The 16,133-nt window shown below is 49.1% G+C and overlaps 1 protein-coding gene across 3 annotated transcripts in view; it reads left to right on the top strand.

Moving 5' to 3' along the window:
- Positions 1 to 16,133, top strand: part of pla2g6 (phospholipase A2, group VI (cytosolic, calcium-independent)) — a 105,028-nt gene that overhangs the window by 14,941 nt on the left and 73,954 nt on the right. The window contains exons 1-3 of one of the 3 annotated variants that reach the window (XM_078237438.1): positions 2,659 to 2,692; positions 8,789 to 8,912; positions 12,912 to 13,126. In XM_078237438.1, coding sequence (XP_078093564.1) covers positions 12,924 to 13,126 — 203 coding nt within the window. In that variant the 5' untranslated portion in view covers positions 2,659 to 2,692; positions 8,789 to 8,912; positions 12,912 to 12,923. Of the gene's footprint in view, positions 1 to 2,658; positions 2,693 to 8,788; positions 8,913 to 12,911; positions 13,127 to 16,133 lie in introns of those variants that run through there. The other 2 variants (XM_078237436.1, XM_078237437.1) reach the window with 2 other exon arrangements.

Below are 16,133 nucleotides of genomic sequence, written 5' to 3'. Positions count from 1 at the left end.
TGGTTCACTCGAACTGCGATCTGAAGTGGACTAGCAAGCCATTAAGGATGGGCTATGACACACAGTTGGGCCTTTCCAGTTACACCCACATTCTGTGAATGAACAACAAAAGGACCAGTTGTTTTCATAATTTGGGTTTGAGCTCTGTCATTTAGAGAGTGTTGCATCAATCTATTCCAATTCTTTTCCCGCACCCAGTGGGCGCACTAAGGCAGACTTTCATCTGTTTCCATAGCTAGTCAATCCCGGAACAGGTCGCCAGTCTGTCGCCAGGGGCTTATAGCTTGAGGGGCGCCACTCCATACCAAATGTGGCTGACCAGGAATCTCTCCCGCTCTTACCACCAGTCATTGGCGTGTTTGGAAGGATTTGCAGGTTGACACTCAACCTGTTTGAACGCGTTATGAATGCATCTTCCTTGGCCATCAAGTCCTGGGGGTGGGACTCGAACCCAGAGCTTCTGGCTCAGAGGCAGGAATGCTAACCCACTGTGCCACAAGTGCTATGGCACAATAAATTTACCAAGTGAGTTGTGGGACATTGGCCCGGGTTTCTAATAGTTTTATTTTCAAAATATATGCTTTATTCATAAAATTTGTAATAGTTTGTTACAGAGTAGTTCAAATTTGACATGAAATAAAGTGCAAAACAGTTCGAATTCTTTCAATACAAGTTGGGCCGAAGGGCCTGTTTCCATGCAGTAAACTTCTATGACTCTATGACAATACACCAAACTCCAGGTTGCCTCCCCACACTGACAATACAGGTCATTACAACATACGTTTCATGACAAACGTTTCCTGGTGAAGGCAGCCTGAATGTTTATTTATGGGTTCGAGCTCCTCGGTATAATATGGCAGGGAGGGGCTTTGAAAACGTCCTTCCCATAGAACCATAGAATCCCTACAGTGCAGAAGAAAGCCATTCGGTCCATTGAGTCCCACCCCAGCAGGGAAGAAGCTGTTCTTGAGTCGGTCGGTACGTGCCCTGAGACCTTTGTAGCTTTTTCCCAACGGAAGAAGGTGGAAGAGAGAATGTCCGGGGTGCGTAGGGTCCCTCATTATGCTGGCTGCTTTCCTGAGACAGCGGGAAGTGTCGACGGAGTTAATGGATGGGAGGTTGGTTTGCGTGATGGACTGGACTTTGTTCACGACCCTTTTGTAGTTTCTCGTGGTCTTGGTTGGAGCAGGAGCCATACCAAGCTGTGATACATCCGGAAAGGATGCTTTCTATGGTACATCTGTAGATGTTGGTGAGAGTCGTAGCTGACATGCCAAATTTCCTTAGCCTCCTGAGAAAGTAGAGGTGTTGGTAGGCTGTCTTAACTATAGAGTCGGCATGGAGGAACCAGGACAGGTTGTTGGTGATCTGGACACCTAGAAACTTGAAGCTCTTGACCATTTCCACTTCGTCCCTGTTGATGTGGAGAGGGGCATGTTCTCCACTACACTTCCTGAAGCCGATGACAAAATCCTTTGTTTTGTTGGCATTAAGGGAGAGATTATTGTGGCCGCACCAGTTCACCAGATTCTATCTCATTCCTGTACTCTGTCTCATCATTGTTTGAGATCTGACCCACTATGCCGGTTTCATCAGCAAACTTGAAAATCGAGTTGGAGGGGAATTTGGCCACACAGTCATTGGTGTGTAAGGAGTATAGTAAGGGGCTGAGAACACAGCCTTTCGGGGCACCGAATTGGGTAAACTGGGCTTGTTCTCCCTGGAAAGATGAAGAGTGAGGGGAGACCTAATAGAGGTGTACAAAATTATGAAGGGTATAGATCGGGTGAACAGTGGGAAGCTTTTTCCCAGGTCGGAGGTGACGATCACGAGGGGTCACGGGCTCAAGGTGAGAGGTATAACTCAGATATCAGAGGGACGTTTTTTACACAGAGAGTGGTGGGGGCCTGGAATGCGCTGCCAAGTAGGGTGGTGGAGGCAGACACGCTTGCATCGTTTAAGACTTACCTGGATAGTCACATGAGCAGTCTGGGAAAGGAGGGATACAAACGAATGGTCTAGTTGGACCAATGAGCGGCACAGGCTTGGAGGGCCGAAGGGCCTGTTTCCTGTGCTGTACTGTTCTTTGTTCACCAGTGTTGAGGATGATCGTGGAGGTGTTGTTGCCTATCCTTACTGATTGTGGTCTGTGGGCTAGTGTACCCAAATTGGCACCGGAGTGTGGTGACTAGGGAATTTTCACAGTAACTTCATTGCGGTGTTAATGTAAGCCTATTTGTGACACTAATAATTAAACTTTAATCTCAAATATCTTAATTTCTACCTCCAGTATTCTAATAAACACATATGATGTGCATTCAGTTTCTTTAATTTGTTTAATTCCCTCTGGGATTTTAAAATTCTCATGTTACCATTGCTGGATGGATGGAGATTACTGGGTTTAACTGCAGGGCGCCAGGATCAAATATGGCACACATTTGGTGTGCTGCGCGCTGCCTTGATGAAACGTGGCGGCGACCAGACTTCCGGTGCGAGGCTGAGGCGGGCAGGCGGGCGGGCGAGGGGCGATCACGTGAGGCGAGGAAGGCCCCGCCGCCTTGCGGGCCGGCGATTGGCCGCCGCCCCGCGCCGGCGGCGTCTCTCATTGGACGCGGCGGCTGTCGGTCAGGTTTGAGGGCGGGGCCGCAGAGGAGGGGCGGGGCCGAGGGGGGGAGCGCGAGGCGGATTGAAGGTAAATGCTTCAGGAATGTTCCGGGGGGGAGCTGGGGGGCCAGTTAGGCCCAAACCACATTAAATTAGATTAAAACCACCTCTAAATTAAATTAAATTGGGGGGCTTTTATTTTAAGGGCATCACTGGCAAGTGGGATGTTCTGATGTGGAGATGTTAGCAGACCACTAGAACCTTCCAGATAATTCCAAATTAATCTTAAGATTCATCATTTTGTGTCCTAAATATGACCAAGAACCCCCCTTTTGCCCATCAATTAGGCTTAAAACCCTCTTTGAATGGCTGGTTGGGTGGAGGATGAAGGGTTGCCAACTCTCCAGGATTGCCCTGGAGCATCATTGAATCCCTACAGTGTAGGAGGAGGCCATTCGGTCCATCGAGACGCGCTGACTCTCCGACAGGGCATCCCACCCAGGTCCTATCACTGTAACCCTGCACGTCTACCGTGGCCAATCCCCCTAACCTGCACATCTTTGGACACCAAGGGGCACTTTAGCATGGCCACTCCACCTAACCCACACATGTTTGGACACTAAGGGGCAATTTAGCATGGCCAATCCACCTAACCTGCACATCTTTAGACACTAAGGGGCAATTTAGCATGGCCAATTGGCCTAACCTGCACATCTTTGGACCTCCGGGTGCTCCGATTTTCTCCCACAGTCCAAAGATGTGATTCTTCGATGATAGATAAGCTTTCACCAGGCACCCACACTACCTCGGCTGAAGGTGGTTTTGTTATTGTTGAGCAGGTTTAGCTCATACTCATTGGCGTTTAGAAGAATGAGAAGTGACCTTTTTGAAAAGTATAAGATCCTTTTGTTGTTCATTCACAGAATGTGGGTGTAAGTGGAAAGGCCCAACTGTGTGTCATAGCCCATCCTTAATGGCTTGCTAGTCCACTTCAGATCGCAGTTCGAGTGAACCATACTGCTGTGCGTCTGGAGTCACATGTCGGCCAGGCCAGGTCAGGGTGGCCAATTTCCTCCTCTGAAGGACATTACCAGATGAACCGATCTTTAGCACATTTTTATGGTCAGCTTTTACTGATACCTGCTTTTTAACTATAAAATTGCGGTGAGGGGGCTTGACAGGAGAGGTGCTGAGAGGATGTTTCCCCGATGTGGAAGACTCTAGAATTTGGGGGCACGGTTTAAAGCTTTAGGCCAGCTATTTATGAGTGAGGTAAAGGGAAATGTATTTTCTCTTGGGTTGGGGGATGGGGCGACATTAGCATTTGGAATTGTCTTCCTCAGAGTGGACTGGTTATTGAATGTATTCAAAGCTGAGGTGGACAGATATTTTTGCTGATAAAGGAGTCATAGAAACTAGAAGCAGGAGGAGGCCATTCGGCCCTTCGAGCCTGCTCCCCCATTCATTTTGATCATGGCTGATCATCAAATTCAATATCCTGATCCCTGCCTTCTTCCTTTAGCCCCAGAAGCTATTTATGTAATTTCTTCTTGAAATCAGACAGTGTTTTAGCCTCAACCACTTTCTGTGGTCGTAAATTCCACACATTCGCTACCTTCTGGATGAAGAAATCCCCCCACCCATTTGGGAACATTACCTTGTCTAAGTTTCTATGAACTCCCCTCTCATCTAAACTCCAGTGAATATAATCCCATGGAGACCATCAGGAAAGTGGAGTTGAGGCCACAATCAATAGTGGAGCTGGCTTGACGGGCCAACTATACAAGACATTGGTGAGGCCGCACCTGGAGTATTCTGCACCGTTTTGGTCCCCTTATTTAGAACATAGAACAGTACAGCACAGAACAGGCCCTTCGGCCCACGATGTTGTGCCGAGCTTTATCTGAAACCAAGATCAAGCTATCCCACTCCCTATCATCCTGGTGTGCTCCATGTGCCTATCCAATAACCGCTTAAATGTTCCTAAAGTGTCTGACTCCACTATCACTGCAGGCAGTCCATTCCACACCCCAACCACTCTCTGCGTAAAGAACCTACCTCTGATATCCTTCCTATATCTCCCACCACGAACCCTATAGTTATGCCCCCTTGTAATAGCTCCATCCACCCGAGGAAATAGTCTTTGAACGTTCACTCTAACTATCCCCTTCATCATTTTATAAACCTCTATTAAGTCTCCCCTCAGCCTCCTCCGCTCCAGAGAGAACGGCCCCAGCTCCTTCAACTTTCCTCATAAGACCTACCCTCCAAACCAGGCAGCATCCTGGTAAATCTCCTCTGCACTCTTTCCAGTGCTTCCACATCCTTCTTATATTGAGGTGACCAGAACTGCACACAATATTCCAAATGTGGTCTCACCAAGGTCCTGTACAGTTGCAGCATAACCCCACGGCTCTTAAACTCCATCCCCCTGTTGAGGGAGGATGTGGGTGGCATTGGAGGCAGTTCAGAGGAGGTTCACTAGATTGATTCCAGGGATGAGGGGTTTGTCGTGTGAAGAGAGATTGTACAATACTCTCTGGAATTTAGAGGAACGAAAGGAGACCAAATTGAGGTATACCAGATGACAAAAGGTATGGATAAAGTGGGGCGGATGCTTCCTCTTGTGGGGCATTCTAGGACGAGAGGTCACAGTCTTAGGATAAGGGCGAGCAAATTTAAAACAGAGTTGAAGAGAAACTATTTCTCCCAAAGGGTTGGGAATCTGTGGAATTCGCTACCCCAAAGTGCAGTGGATGCTGGGACAGTGAGTAAATTTAAGGAGGAGTTAGACAGATTTTTAATTGGTGATGGGTTGAAGGGTTATGAGAAGAAGGCAGGAAAATGGAGATGAGGAGCATATCAGCCATGATCGAATGGCAGAGCGGGCTCGATGGGCCGAATGGTCTAATTCTGCTCCTATATCTTATGAACCTATGGTTCCTGGTGCTTGTATTGGGTTCACAGGCGTAACCGTTGGCACCAGATGTCACCGGGTAGTTGATGGGGAGCGGGGCTACTTTCTAATCCAATTTTGGGAGATGGTGATCAGTTTTGTTTCTGGCAACCCAACAGGTGCCCTGGCAAGGACTGAGCAATTTTGATCCAGCCCGGGCTAGAACATGAGATGATATTCTTAAAGAGTGCGGAGGCATCTGAAATATTTGTTGTCGACCAAACAGACTCCTCTTTCGAGAAATCTTGGGGTTGGTTGCCTGGATACAGAGTTGCCTGCTATTTTCTCTGAGAGCGTTTTCTTGCTCAGTATCTTGCTCCCAGCAGCTCTTGACAGTGGCAGAGCACCACATGGCCTGGTAAATACCTTGCAGTGCGGGCTGGACTCAAAAGAGAAACGTTACCCTGGGACCCACTCATGTATCCTTTGAGCGTGACTACACATATTCTAGAACTGGGTCCATTTTCTTGTTTATTCATTCATGGGCAATTCGTGGGCTGGGCCAGCATTCATTGTCCATCCCTAATTGCCGTTGCGGGCACCCGGTGTGGAGGGGAGCCTGGAAGGACCTCCTCATGAACCTGCTCCTGGGCCGAGCAAGGCGTTCCATCTACAGGTCCAGGAGGGGGTCGTCCAACCTGAGTTTCTGCCCCTCTACCGCGGCTATATTCACGGCCGGGTGTCCCTGGAAAGGAAGCATGCCGTCTCCGAAGGCACCACTGATGCCTTTCATGCCCGCTGGGCACCGCAGGGACTGGGGTGTACTATTGACCCCATTAATCACATTTTAACTTGATGTTTTAAGTTTCCTTTCCGCTTTGTTTCATGCGGTTCCCCTCCTTTTAGGGAGCTGCCCTTTCTGAGTTGTCCCTAAGTTAAGTTGATTTCGTTTATTTGGTTGGACACTAAAAGATGTCCCGAATTGCCCTTGAAGTGAGTGGCATTTTCGGAGAGGCATTCCAGAATCAACCACATGGATCTGGAGTCACGTGAAGGCCACACCGGGTCAGGACGGCAGATTTCCTTCCCTGAAGGACATTGGTGAACCAGATGAGTTTTTTTCGACAATGGTTTCATGGCTATCATTAGATTTTTAATTCCACATTTTTATTGAGTTCAGATTTCACCATCTGCCGTGGTGGGATTCGAACCCGGGTCCCCAGAAAATTACCAAACACCCCCATTTTGGACATTTTGAATTTCAGCATGAGAGTGAGAGGTGACCAGATTCAGATTGGGGAAGTAAGGTTTAAGCTTATTTATTAGTGTCACAAGTAGGCTTATGTTAACACTACAATGAAGTTACCGTGAAAATCCCCGAGTCGCCACACTCTGGCACCTGTTCGGGTACACAGCGAGAATTTAGCACGGCCAATACACCTAACCAGTATGTCTTTCGGACTGTGGGAGGAAACTGGAGCACCCGGAGGAAACCCACGCAGACACGGGGAGAATGTGCAGATTTCGCACAGACAGTGACCCAAGCCGGGAATCGAACCCGGGTCCCTGGCGCTGTGAGGCAGCAGAGCTAACCGCTGTGCCACCGTGTCACCCAATGTTTAATTTTACCATCTTCCTAATCACAGGCCCTGGATAACCAGAACACTGTTCAGCAGTCCAAAACAATACAGAGTGCTAACTTTGCCAGGCGACAACGCAGTGCTATCAAAACTAAACCAAACAATAACCGCCTTGATTTATCTTAATCCACGTTGAACTTCAGTTCTGAACCCTCTGAGCAACATCAGCTTGGATTTGCGTAGTGTCTTAAGCCATTCTTTAAATCTTAAGTTGGATTGCTGTGATTCACCGCAATATGTACAGCGCTTCCTATCTCTCTTTGATTGGAGAATTGAATTCAAAACTGAGTAAACATGTTGGACTTATCTGCAAAATATATCTTCACCATATTCAAATCTTTCCAATGTTGTGCTTTGCTGTATTTGCATGCAAGGATTGGGCGTATACAGATAGGAAAATTAGAATGCCCTAGATTACTTCTACATTTCAAAAAAGAAAAATAAATACTTCTATATTTTTCTCCACCCATCCTCATTCTAAGATCCATTCTGCAAGCAAAGAAACTTGGGAAGTGGAGTATGATGGAGGAATAACCTCCTTTTGAAACAGCTAATTTGATTGATTTGCTGTCTCTTCAGTTCAAAGATGTGCACAGGTTAGGTGGATTGGCCATGCTAAGTTGCCCCTTAGTGTTCAAAGATGTGTAGGTTAGGTGGATTGGCCATGCTAAATTGCCCCTTAGTGTCCAAAGATGTGCAGGTTAGGGGGATTGGCCATGCTAAACTGCCCCTTAGTGTCCAAAGATGTGCAGGTTAGGTGGATTGGCCATGCTAAACTGCCCCTTAGTGTCCAAAGATGTGTAGGTTAGGTGGAGTGGCCATGATAAATTGCCCCTTAGTGTCCCGGGATGCGTAACTGAGAGGGATTAGCGGGTTTAATATGTGGAGTTAGGGGAATAAGGCCTGGGTGGGTTTGTTGCCGGTGTCTGCCCCTTTCCCTCTCTTTCCTCCTTTACGGCGCGGCACAGTGGCACGGCGGTTAGCATCGCTGCCTCACAGCATCAGGGACCCAAATTCCATTCCGGCATTGGGTCACCGTCTGTGTGGAGTTTGCACGGTTCTCCCCGTGTCTGCGTGGGTTTCCTCCGGGTGCTCCGGTTTCCTCCGGGTGCTCCGGTTTCCTCCCACAGTCCAAAGATGTGTAGGATTGCTGGATTGGCCATGATAAATTGACCCTCGTGCCGGGTAGGTTAGCAGGGTAAATGTGTGGGGTTACGGGAATAGGGCGTGGGTGGGATGTGCTCGGTACAGACTCGATGGACTGAATGGCCTCCTTCTGCACTGTAGGGATGTGATGATTCTATGATTTTACCATGTTAACAGTGTTTTATAAATAACAACTGTTGCAGACCCATGACTCTCTCCTCACTGGCCTTTGACAGATATTAGAAAAATGCACTTGACACTGAGTCGGGTTGTGTGGAGAGCCATAATTTTCAATTCCAACAACGTAGGTTCTCTGATTTAGAATTTGATGGGTTCGGAGAGATTATCTACAATCTGTAATCATGAGAGTATAATGGAATTAAAAATTATTTTAAACCTCTAGCACTAATGTACCAAGGCTTTGCTGTAAATTGGATTTCACTAAACCTGATTTCCACGTTGCTCTCACAGACTCACTGCCATCTTGTGTTGTCTTGAGCAGGTACTGAATATATGACAAGAAAAGTAAAACTCTTCAGATGCTGGAAAGCTGAGATAAAAGCAGAGGAAGCTGGAAGTACTCAATAGACAAGGCGGCATCTGTGGAGAGGGAACCACCTTCTCAGGTCAGTGAACTTTCCTTTTTATTTATTAGTCACAAGTATGTTTACATTAACACTGCAATGAAGTTACTGTGAAAATCCCCTAGTTTCCACACTCCAGTGCCTGTTTGTGTACATTGAGGGTGAATTTAGCACAGCCAATGCACCTAACCAGCACGTCTTTCGGACTGTGGGAGGAAACCGGAGCACCCGGAGCACAGTAAATGGCAGAAACCTTAGGAGTATTGACAGGCAAAAGGATCTGGGTGTACAGGTACACAGGTCACTGAAAGTGGCAATGCAGGCGGAGAAGGTAGTCAAGAAGGCATACGGCATGCTTGCCTTCATCGGCCGGGGTATTGAGTTTAAAAATTGGTGCCGCTTTATAGAAGCTTAGTTAGGCCGCACTTGGAATATAGTGTTCAATTCTGGTCGCCACACTACCAGAAGGATGTGGAGGCTTTGGAGAGGGTACAGAAAAGATTTACCAGGATGTTGCCTGGTAAGGAGGGCATTAGCTAAGAGGAGAGGTTGGAGAAACTTGGTTTGTTCTCACTGGAGCGACGGAGGTTGAGGGGAGACCTGATAGAAGTCTACAAGATTATGAGGGGCATGGACAGAGTGGATAGTCAGAAGCTTTTTCCCAGGGTGGAAGAGTCAATTACTAGGGGGCACAGGTTTAAGGTGCGAGGGGCAAGGTTTAAAGGAGATGCACGAGGCAGATCTTTTACACTGAGAGTGGTGAGTGCCTGGGACTCGTTGCCGGGGGAGGTAGGGGAAGCGGATACGGTAGTGACTTTTAAGGGCCGTCTTGACAAGTACATGAGTGAGATGGGAATAGAGGGATATGGTCCCCGGAAGCATAGGGGGTTTTAGTTAAGTCGGGCAGCATGGTCGGTGCAGGCTTGGAGGGCCGAAGGGCCTGTTCCTGTGCTGTAATTTTCTTTGTTCTTTGTTCACCCGGAGGAAACGCACGCAGACACGGGGAGACCATGCGGACTCCGCACAGGCAGTCACCCAAGGTCGGGAGTTGAACCCGGGTCCCTGGCGCTGTGAGGCAGCAGTGCTAACCATCGTGCCGTGGGTTCGCTGAGTATTTCCAGCTTTTATTTTCTGTTTTTATTATTTGTCAGCCTGAGATGTAGGGACAGAGGGCCCAGGAGCGACAGTGCGAGTCTCACATGAGGTGGCGGAGCAGGGCATTCTCCTGCCAGAGTGTGGAATGATGTGGAGATGCCGGCGTTGGACTGGGGTAAGCACAGTAAGAAGTCTCACAACACCAAGTTACCCACACCATGGGTGTCTCGCAACACCCATGTCCCGGGACACAGCGGACAGAGTACCCTTCGTCGTCCAGTACTTCCCCGGAGCAGAGAGGCTACGACATCTTGTCCGGAGCCTTCAACATGTCATCGATGAAGACGAACATCTCGCCAAGGCCACCCCCACACCCCCACTTCTTGCCTTCAAACAACCGCACAACCTCAAACAGACCATTGTCTGCAGCAAACTACCCAGCCTTCAGGAGAACAGTGACCACGACACCACTCAACTCTGCCACAGCAACCTCTGCAAGACGTGCCGGATCATCGACACGGATGCCATAATCTCACGTGAGAACACCATCCACCAGGTACACGGTACATACTCTTGCAACTCGGCCAACGTTGTCTACCTGATACGTGGCAGGAAAGGATGTCCCGAGGCATGGTACATTGGGGAGACCATGCAGATGCTACGACAATGGATGAATGAACACCGCTTGACAATCACCAGGCAGGAGTGTTCTCTTCCTGTTGGGGATCACTTCAGTGGTCACGGGCATTCAGCCTCTGATCTTCGGGTAAGCGTTCTCCAAGGCGGCCTTCACGACACACGGCAACGCAGAATCGTTGAGCAGAAACTGATAGCCAAGTTCCACACACATGATGATGGCCTCAACCGGGATCTTGGGTTCATGTCACACTATCTGTAACCCCCATGACTTGCCTGGGCTTGCAAAATCTCACTAACTGTCCTGGCTGGAGACAATACACACCTCTTTAACCTGTGCTTAACCCTCTCTCCACTCACATTGTCTGTTCCTTTAAGATTTGATTACCTGTAAAGACTCGCATTCCAACCATTATCTTGTAAATTGAGTTTGTGTCTATATATGCTCTGTTTGTGAAAACAACTCCTCACTCACCTGAAGAAGGGGCAGCGCTCCGAAAGCTTGTGGCTTGTGCTACCAAATAAACCTGTTGGACTCCAACCTGGTGTTGTGAGACTTCTTAGAGTGCTGCAGGTAGTCAGTAAGAAAATGGGCACGGCACGGTGGCTACCACTAAAGGTCTGTGAGTTCGAATCTCGCCTCAGATTCCAGCACGGAATCCATGTTCGGTCCTCTCGGTGTAGTGCTGAGGAAGTGTTGTACCGGTCAGGGGTGGATCGTTCAGTTATTTTTTTATTCATTCGTGGGACCTGGGCGTCACGGCTGGCCAGCATTTATTGCCCATCCCCAGTTACCCTTGAGAAAGTGGCAGTGAGCTGCCTTCTTGAATCGCTGCAGTCCACGTGCTGTGGGTTGACCTACAATGCCGTTAGGGAAGGAATTCCAGGATTTTGACCCCGCGACTGCGAAGGAACGGCCGATATATTTCCAAATCAGGATGGTGAGTGGCTTGGAGGGGAACTTGCAGGTGGTGGTGTTCCCCATGTATCTGCTACCCTTGTCCTTCTAGATGGAAGTGGTCGTGGGTTTGGAAGGTGCTGTCTAAGGACCTTTGGTGAATTGCTGCAGTGCATCTTGTAGCTGGTACACACTGCTGCTACTGAGCGTCGGTGGTGGAGGGAGTGGATGTTTGTGGATGTGGTGCCAATCAAGCGGGGCTGCTTTGTCCTGGATGGTGTCAATCTTCTTGAGTGTCGTTGGAGCTGCACCCATCCAGTGGGGAGTATTCCATCACACTCCTGACTTGTGCCTTATAGATGATGGACTGGCTTTGGGGAGTCAGGAGGTGAGTTACTCTCCGCCGCTGAGATGTTAAAATCAGCTCCTGTCTGCCCTTTTAGGGGGATGAGATTCTTGCTGGGCAAGGTAAGGTGAGTCACCTGATGAAGGGGCAGCGCTCCGAAAGCTCATGCTGCCAAATAAACCTGTTGGACTTCAACCTGGTTTTGTGAGACTACTTACTGTGCCTAACCTAGTCCAACGCCGGCAACTCCACATCAAGGTAATGAGGGGCAGATAGGGAATATGGAACTCAACACAAATAGATCAGCCACAATCTTACTGAGTGATGGAGCAGGCCTACTTCTGCTCCTGTTTCGCATGTTCCTAAAAGATGGTATGGAAGCAGCACATGAGAGTTCGTCTCGGTGTTCTGGACAGTATTTATCCTTCCATCAGCATCAATAAAAAACACAATCTGGTCATTATCGCCATGCTGATAGTGGGAGTGTCCTGTGTGCAAATTGGCTGCTGCGTTGACTATCTTACACCAGTGATGGCAGCCCAAATGCACGGGCGGCACGGTAGCACAGTGGTTAGCACTGCTGCTTCACAGCTCCAGGGACCTGGGTTCGATTCCTGGCTTGAGTCACTGTCTGTGTGGAGTTTGCACATTTTCCTTGTGTCTACGTGGGTTTCCTCCGGGTGCTCCGGTTTCCTCCCACAGTTCAAAGGTGTGCGGTTTAGGTTGATTGGCCATGCTGAAAATTGTCCTTCGTGTCCTGAGATGCGTAGATTAGTGAGTAAATCTGTGGGGATATGGGGGTAGGTTCTGGGTGGGATTGTGGTCGGTGCAGACTCGATGGGCTGAATGGCCTCTTTCTGTACTGTAGGGTTTCTATTTCTATTCATTTCATTGGCTTTGGGACGTTGTGAAAGATAATGTGAAAATGCAAGTCTTTCGCGATGCCAGCTTTGTGGAGCATCTTTGAACCAATGAAAAGGAAATGATCACCAATTTTTTTACCCTCGTACTTTTGCACCCATTACCCCCTCCTTCCCCCTCCCCTCCTTCCCCCTCCCACTTGCAGGTCGTTGTCGGGATGCAGTTCTTTGGCCGTCTGGTAGAGACACTGAATTCTGTGACCAACCTCTTTGCCAATCCTTACCGTGTGCGGGAGGTCCCGCTGTCTGAGTATGCGGCGCATAGCAGAGTTATGGACGATGGTCGAGTGGCGCTCTATCGAACTGCACAGTCCTGGGACTGTTTGCTCATCAGCCCAAAAGCCCCGCAGAATGCTTTCAGGTGAGAACTTTCTTTCCCCAGGAATTGAGAACTAGAATTGCATCGTTCCCAGGTTTGTGTGTGAAGTCCTGTTTACATGGTGAACCGATTGAGTGTCATCCTGGGTTGCTCTCCTTACAGTTCAGCACAGGGACAAGAGAATCCAGAAGTACCCCTTGTGGGGAGGATGTTAAAGATTTTTTCTAAAGTTTATTTCTTAGTGTCACAAGTAGGCTGACATTAACACTGCAATGAAGTTACTGTGAAAATCCCCCCCCCAGTCGCCACACTCCGGTGCCTGTTCGGGTACACTGAGGGCGAATTTAGAACGGCCAATGCACCCAACCAGTGCGTCTTTCAGACTGTGGGAGGAAACAGGAGCACCCGGAGGAAACCCACGCAGACACGGGGAGAACGTGCAGACTCTGCACAGACAGTGACCCAAGCTGGGAATTGACCCCAGGTCGCTGGACTATTAATCTGGAAACTCAGCTAATGTTCTGGGGACCCGGGTTCGAATCCCGCCGCAGCAGATGGTGAAATTTGAATTCAGTGAAAAAAACCTGGAATTAAGAATCTACTGATGACCTTGAAACCATTGTCGGAAAAACCCATCTGGTTCACTAATGTCCCTTTAGGGAAGGAAGTCCTTACCCGGTCTGGCCTACATGTGACTCCAGAGCCACAGCAATGTGGTTGACTCTCAACTGCCCTTGGGAAACTAGGGATGGGCAATAAATGCTGGTCAGCCAGCGACGCCCACGTCCCACGAATGAATAGAAAAAAAAAATCTGCTATCCTTGACCTTTTAGCTGATAGAGCTTTGGAAAGTGCCTTGGCAAGCGATGCCCGCGAATGAATAAAAAAACGATAGATCATCTATCTGTCCTGAGGGAAGTTGGTTGAGGGATAAATATTGTCCAGAACGCCGGGGGGAATTCCCCTGCTCTTTCGTACCATGTCATGGAATATTTATTGTACTTTATTCATAAGATATCTGAAAGAAAGTGACAAACATTTCAAAATGGCTGTTAGAGAGTGCAAGAATATTCAGGTTTTTGACATGGATCATGTTGTGTTCAGATGCTTGTGTTCAGATACAGTCAGAATGGCCATCACAAATGGAACAATGGTATTTAAGCTGTCTCCATCGATCATGTTGCATGCTGAGGTGCTTCGTTACAATTGTGACACACGTAATACTCATTGTATACATTCGACGTGAGTCATACAACCTGAGGGGGTTTTATACAATTTCCAGCCCCTTGGTTTCCCTTTGATAGTAAATTACTGTCACATTGATATCCTCCAGTCGCTGGCACAATTCCCACTCAAAGGAAAGCCCCCCCACCCCACCCCCCACCCGCTCTCACTCACACACACGCTCTCTTACACGCACACACGCTCTTACATGCACACACACACGCTCTCTCACACACACACGCTCTCACTCACACACACGCTCTCACTCACACACACGCTCTCTTACACGCACACACACACACACACACACGCACACACACACGCTCTCACACACACACGCTCTCACTCACACACACGCTCTCTTACACACACACACACACACACTCTCTCACACACACTCTCACACACACACACTCTCACACACACACACTCTCACACACACACGCTCTCACTCACACACGCTCTCACTCACACACACGCTCTCTTACACGCACACACACACACACACACACGCTCTCTCACACACACACACGCTCTCTCACTCACACACACGTTCTCACACACACGCTCTCACTCACACACGCTCTCTTACACGCACACGCTCTCTTACACGCACACGCACACACACACACACACACACGCTCTCACTCACACACACGCTCTCACTCTCACTCACACGCACACGCCCTCACTCTCACGCTCTCACTCACGCACACACACACACACACACACACACACACACACACACACGCTCTCTCACACACACGCTCTCACACACACGCTCTCACTCTCACACACGCTCTCACACGCACACACACTCACACACACGTTCTCTCACACACACACCTTCTCACACACACGCACACACACACGCTCTCACACACATGCTCTCTCACACACACACGCTCTCACACACTCAGACACACGCTCTCACTCACACACGCACGCTCTCACGCACGCTCTTACGCACGCTCTCACACACGCTGTCATACACTCGGGCACACACAGGCACTCGCGTGCGCACTCACGCACTCATTCACTCATTCACTCAGGCACTCACTCGCACAGGCACACGCACAGGCACACGCACAGGCACACCCACAGGCACGCACACGGACAGGCGCGCACACGGACAGGCGCGCACACGGACAGGCGCGCAGGCGCGCACGCGCACAGGCGCGCACGCGCACAGGCGCGCACAGGCGCGCACACCCACAGGCGCGCACACCCACAGGCGCGCACACCCACAGGCGCGCACACCCACAGGCGCGCACACCCACAGGCGCACACACACACAGGCGCACACACACAAAACAGGATCTTTTATTGTCAGGGCTGTCAGTTTAACATGACATTTGCAAAACAGCAGAGCAGTACTCCCTCAGTACTGCACTGATGTGTCAGCCTAGCTTTGGTGCCCAAGTGCCTGGGGTGGGTATTGAACCCATGAGGGGAGATTTCCAGCACTATGAAACCGAGTTAGTCATTCCTGCCTGTTAGTAAGCTCTGAAGGCGAGGGCAGAAGTGCGGAAAATGAAACAGACAGATAGGTGGTACGGTTAGGGACCCTTCATCTGATCCATTCTGACGTAAGGTCTGCACCTGAAACACCAACTGGCCTGTTTGTGTTGTGTCCGACCTGTAAATCTTTCCTACCATTCTGGTTTTGTTTCGTATTGGATCAATTCACATGACCTTTAAAATATGGGAGGCCTTTTAATCCATATTACCCAATTGTGACAGAAAACAGCATGCAAAAACTAGCTAGAATTAAAAAACACCTTAAACAAGCTGTTTCAAAGAGTCAGCTTTTTTATTTGTTCAT

Source organism: Mustelus asterias, chromosome 21 (assembly GCF_964213995.1).
Source record: "Mustelus asterias chromosome 21, sMusAst1.hap1.1, whole genome shotgun sequence".
Taxonomy (NCBI): domain Eukaryota; kingdom Metazoa; phylum Chordata; class Chondrichthyes; order Carcharhiniformes; family Triakidae; genus Mustelus; species Mustelus asterias.
Note: the sequence above shows the minus strand (reverse complement) of the source record. Positions and strands in the feature narration are given on the sequence as shown.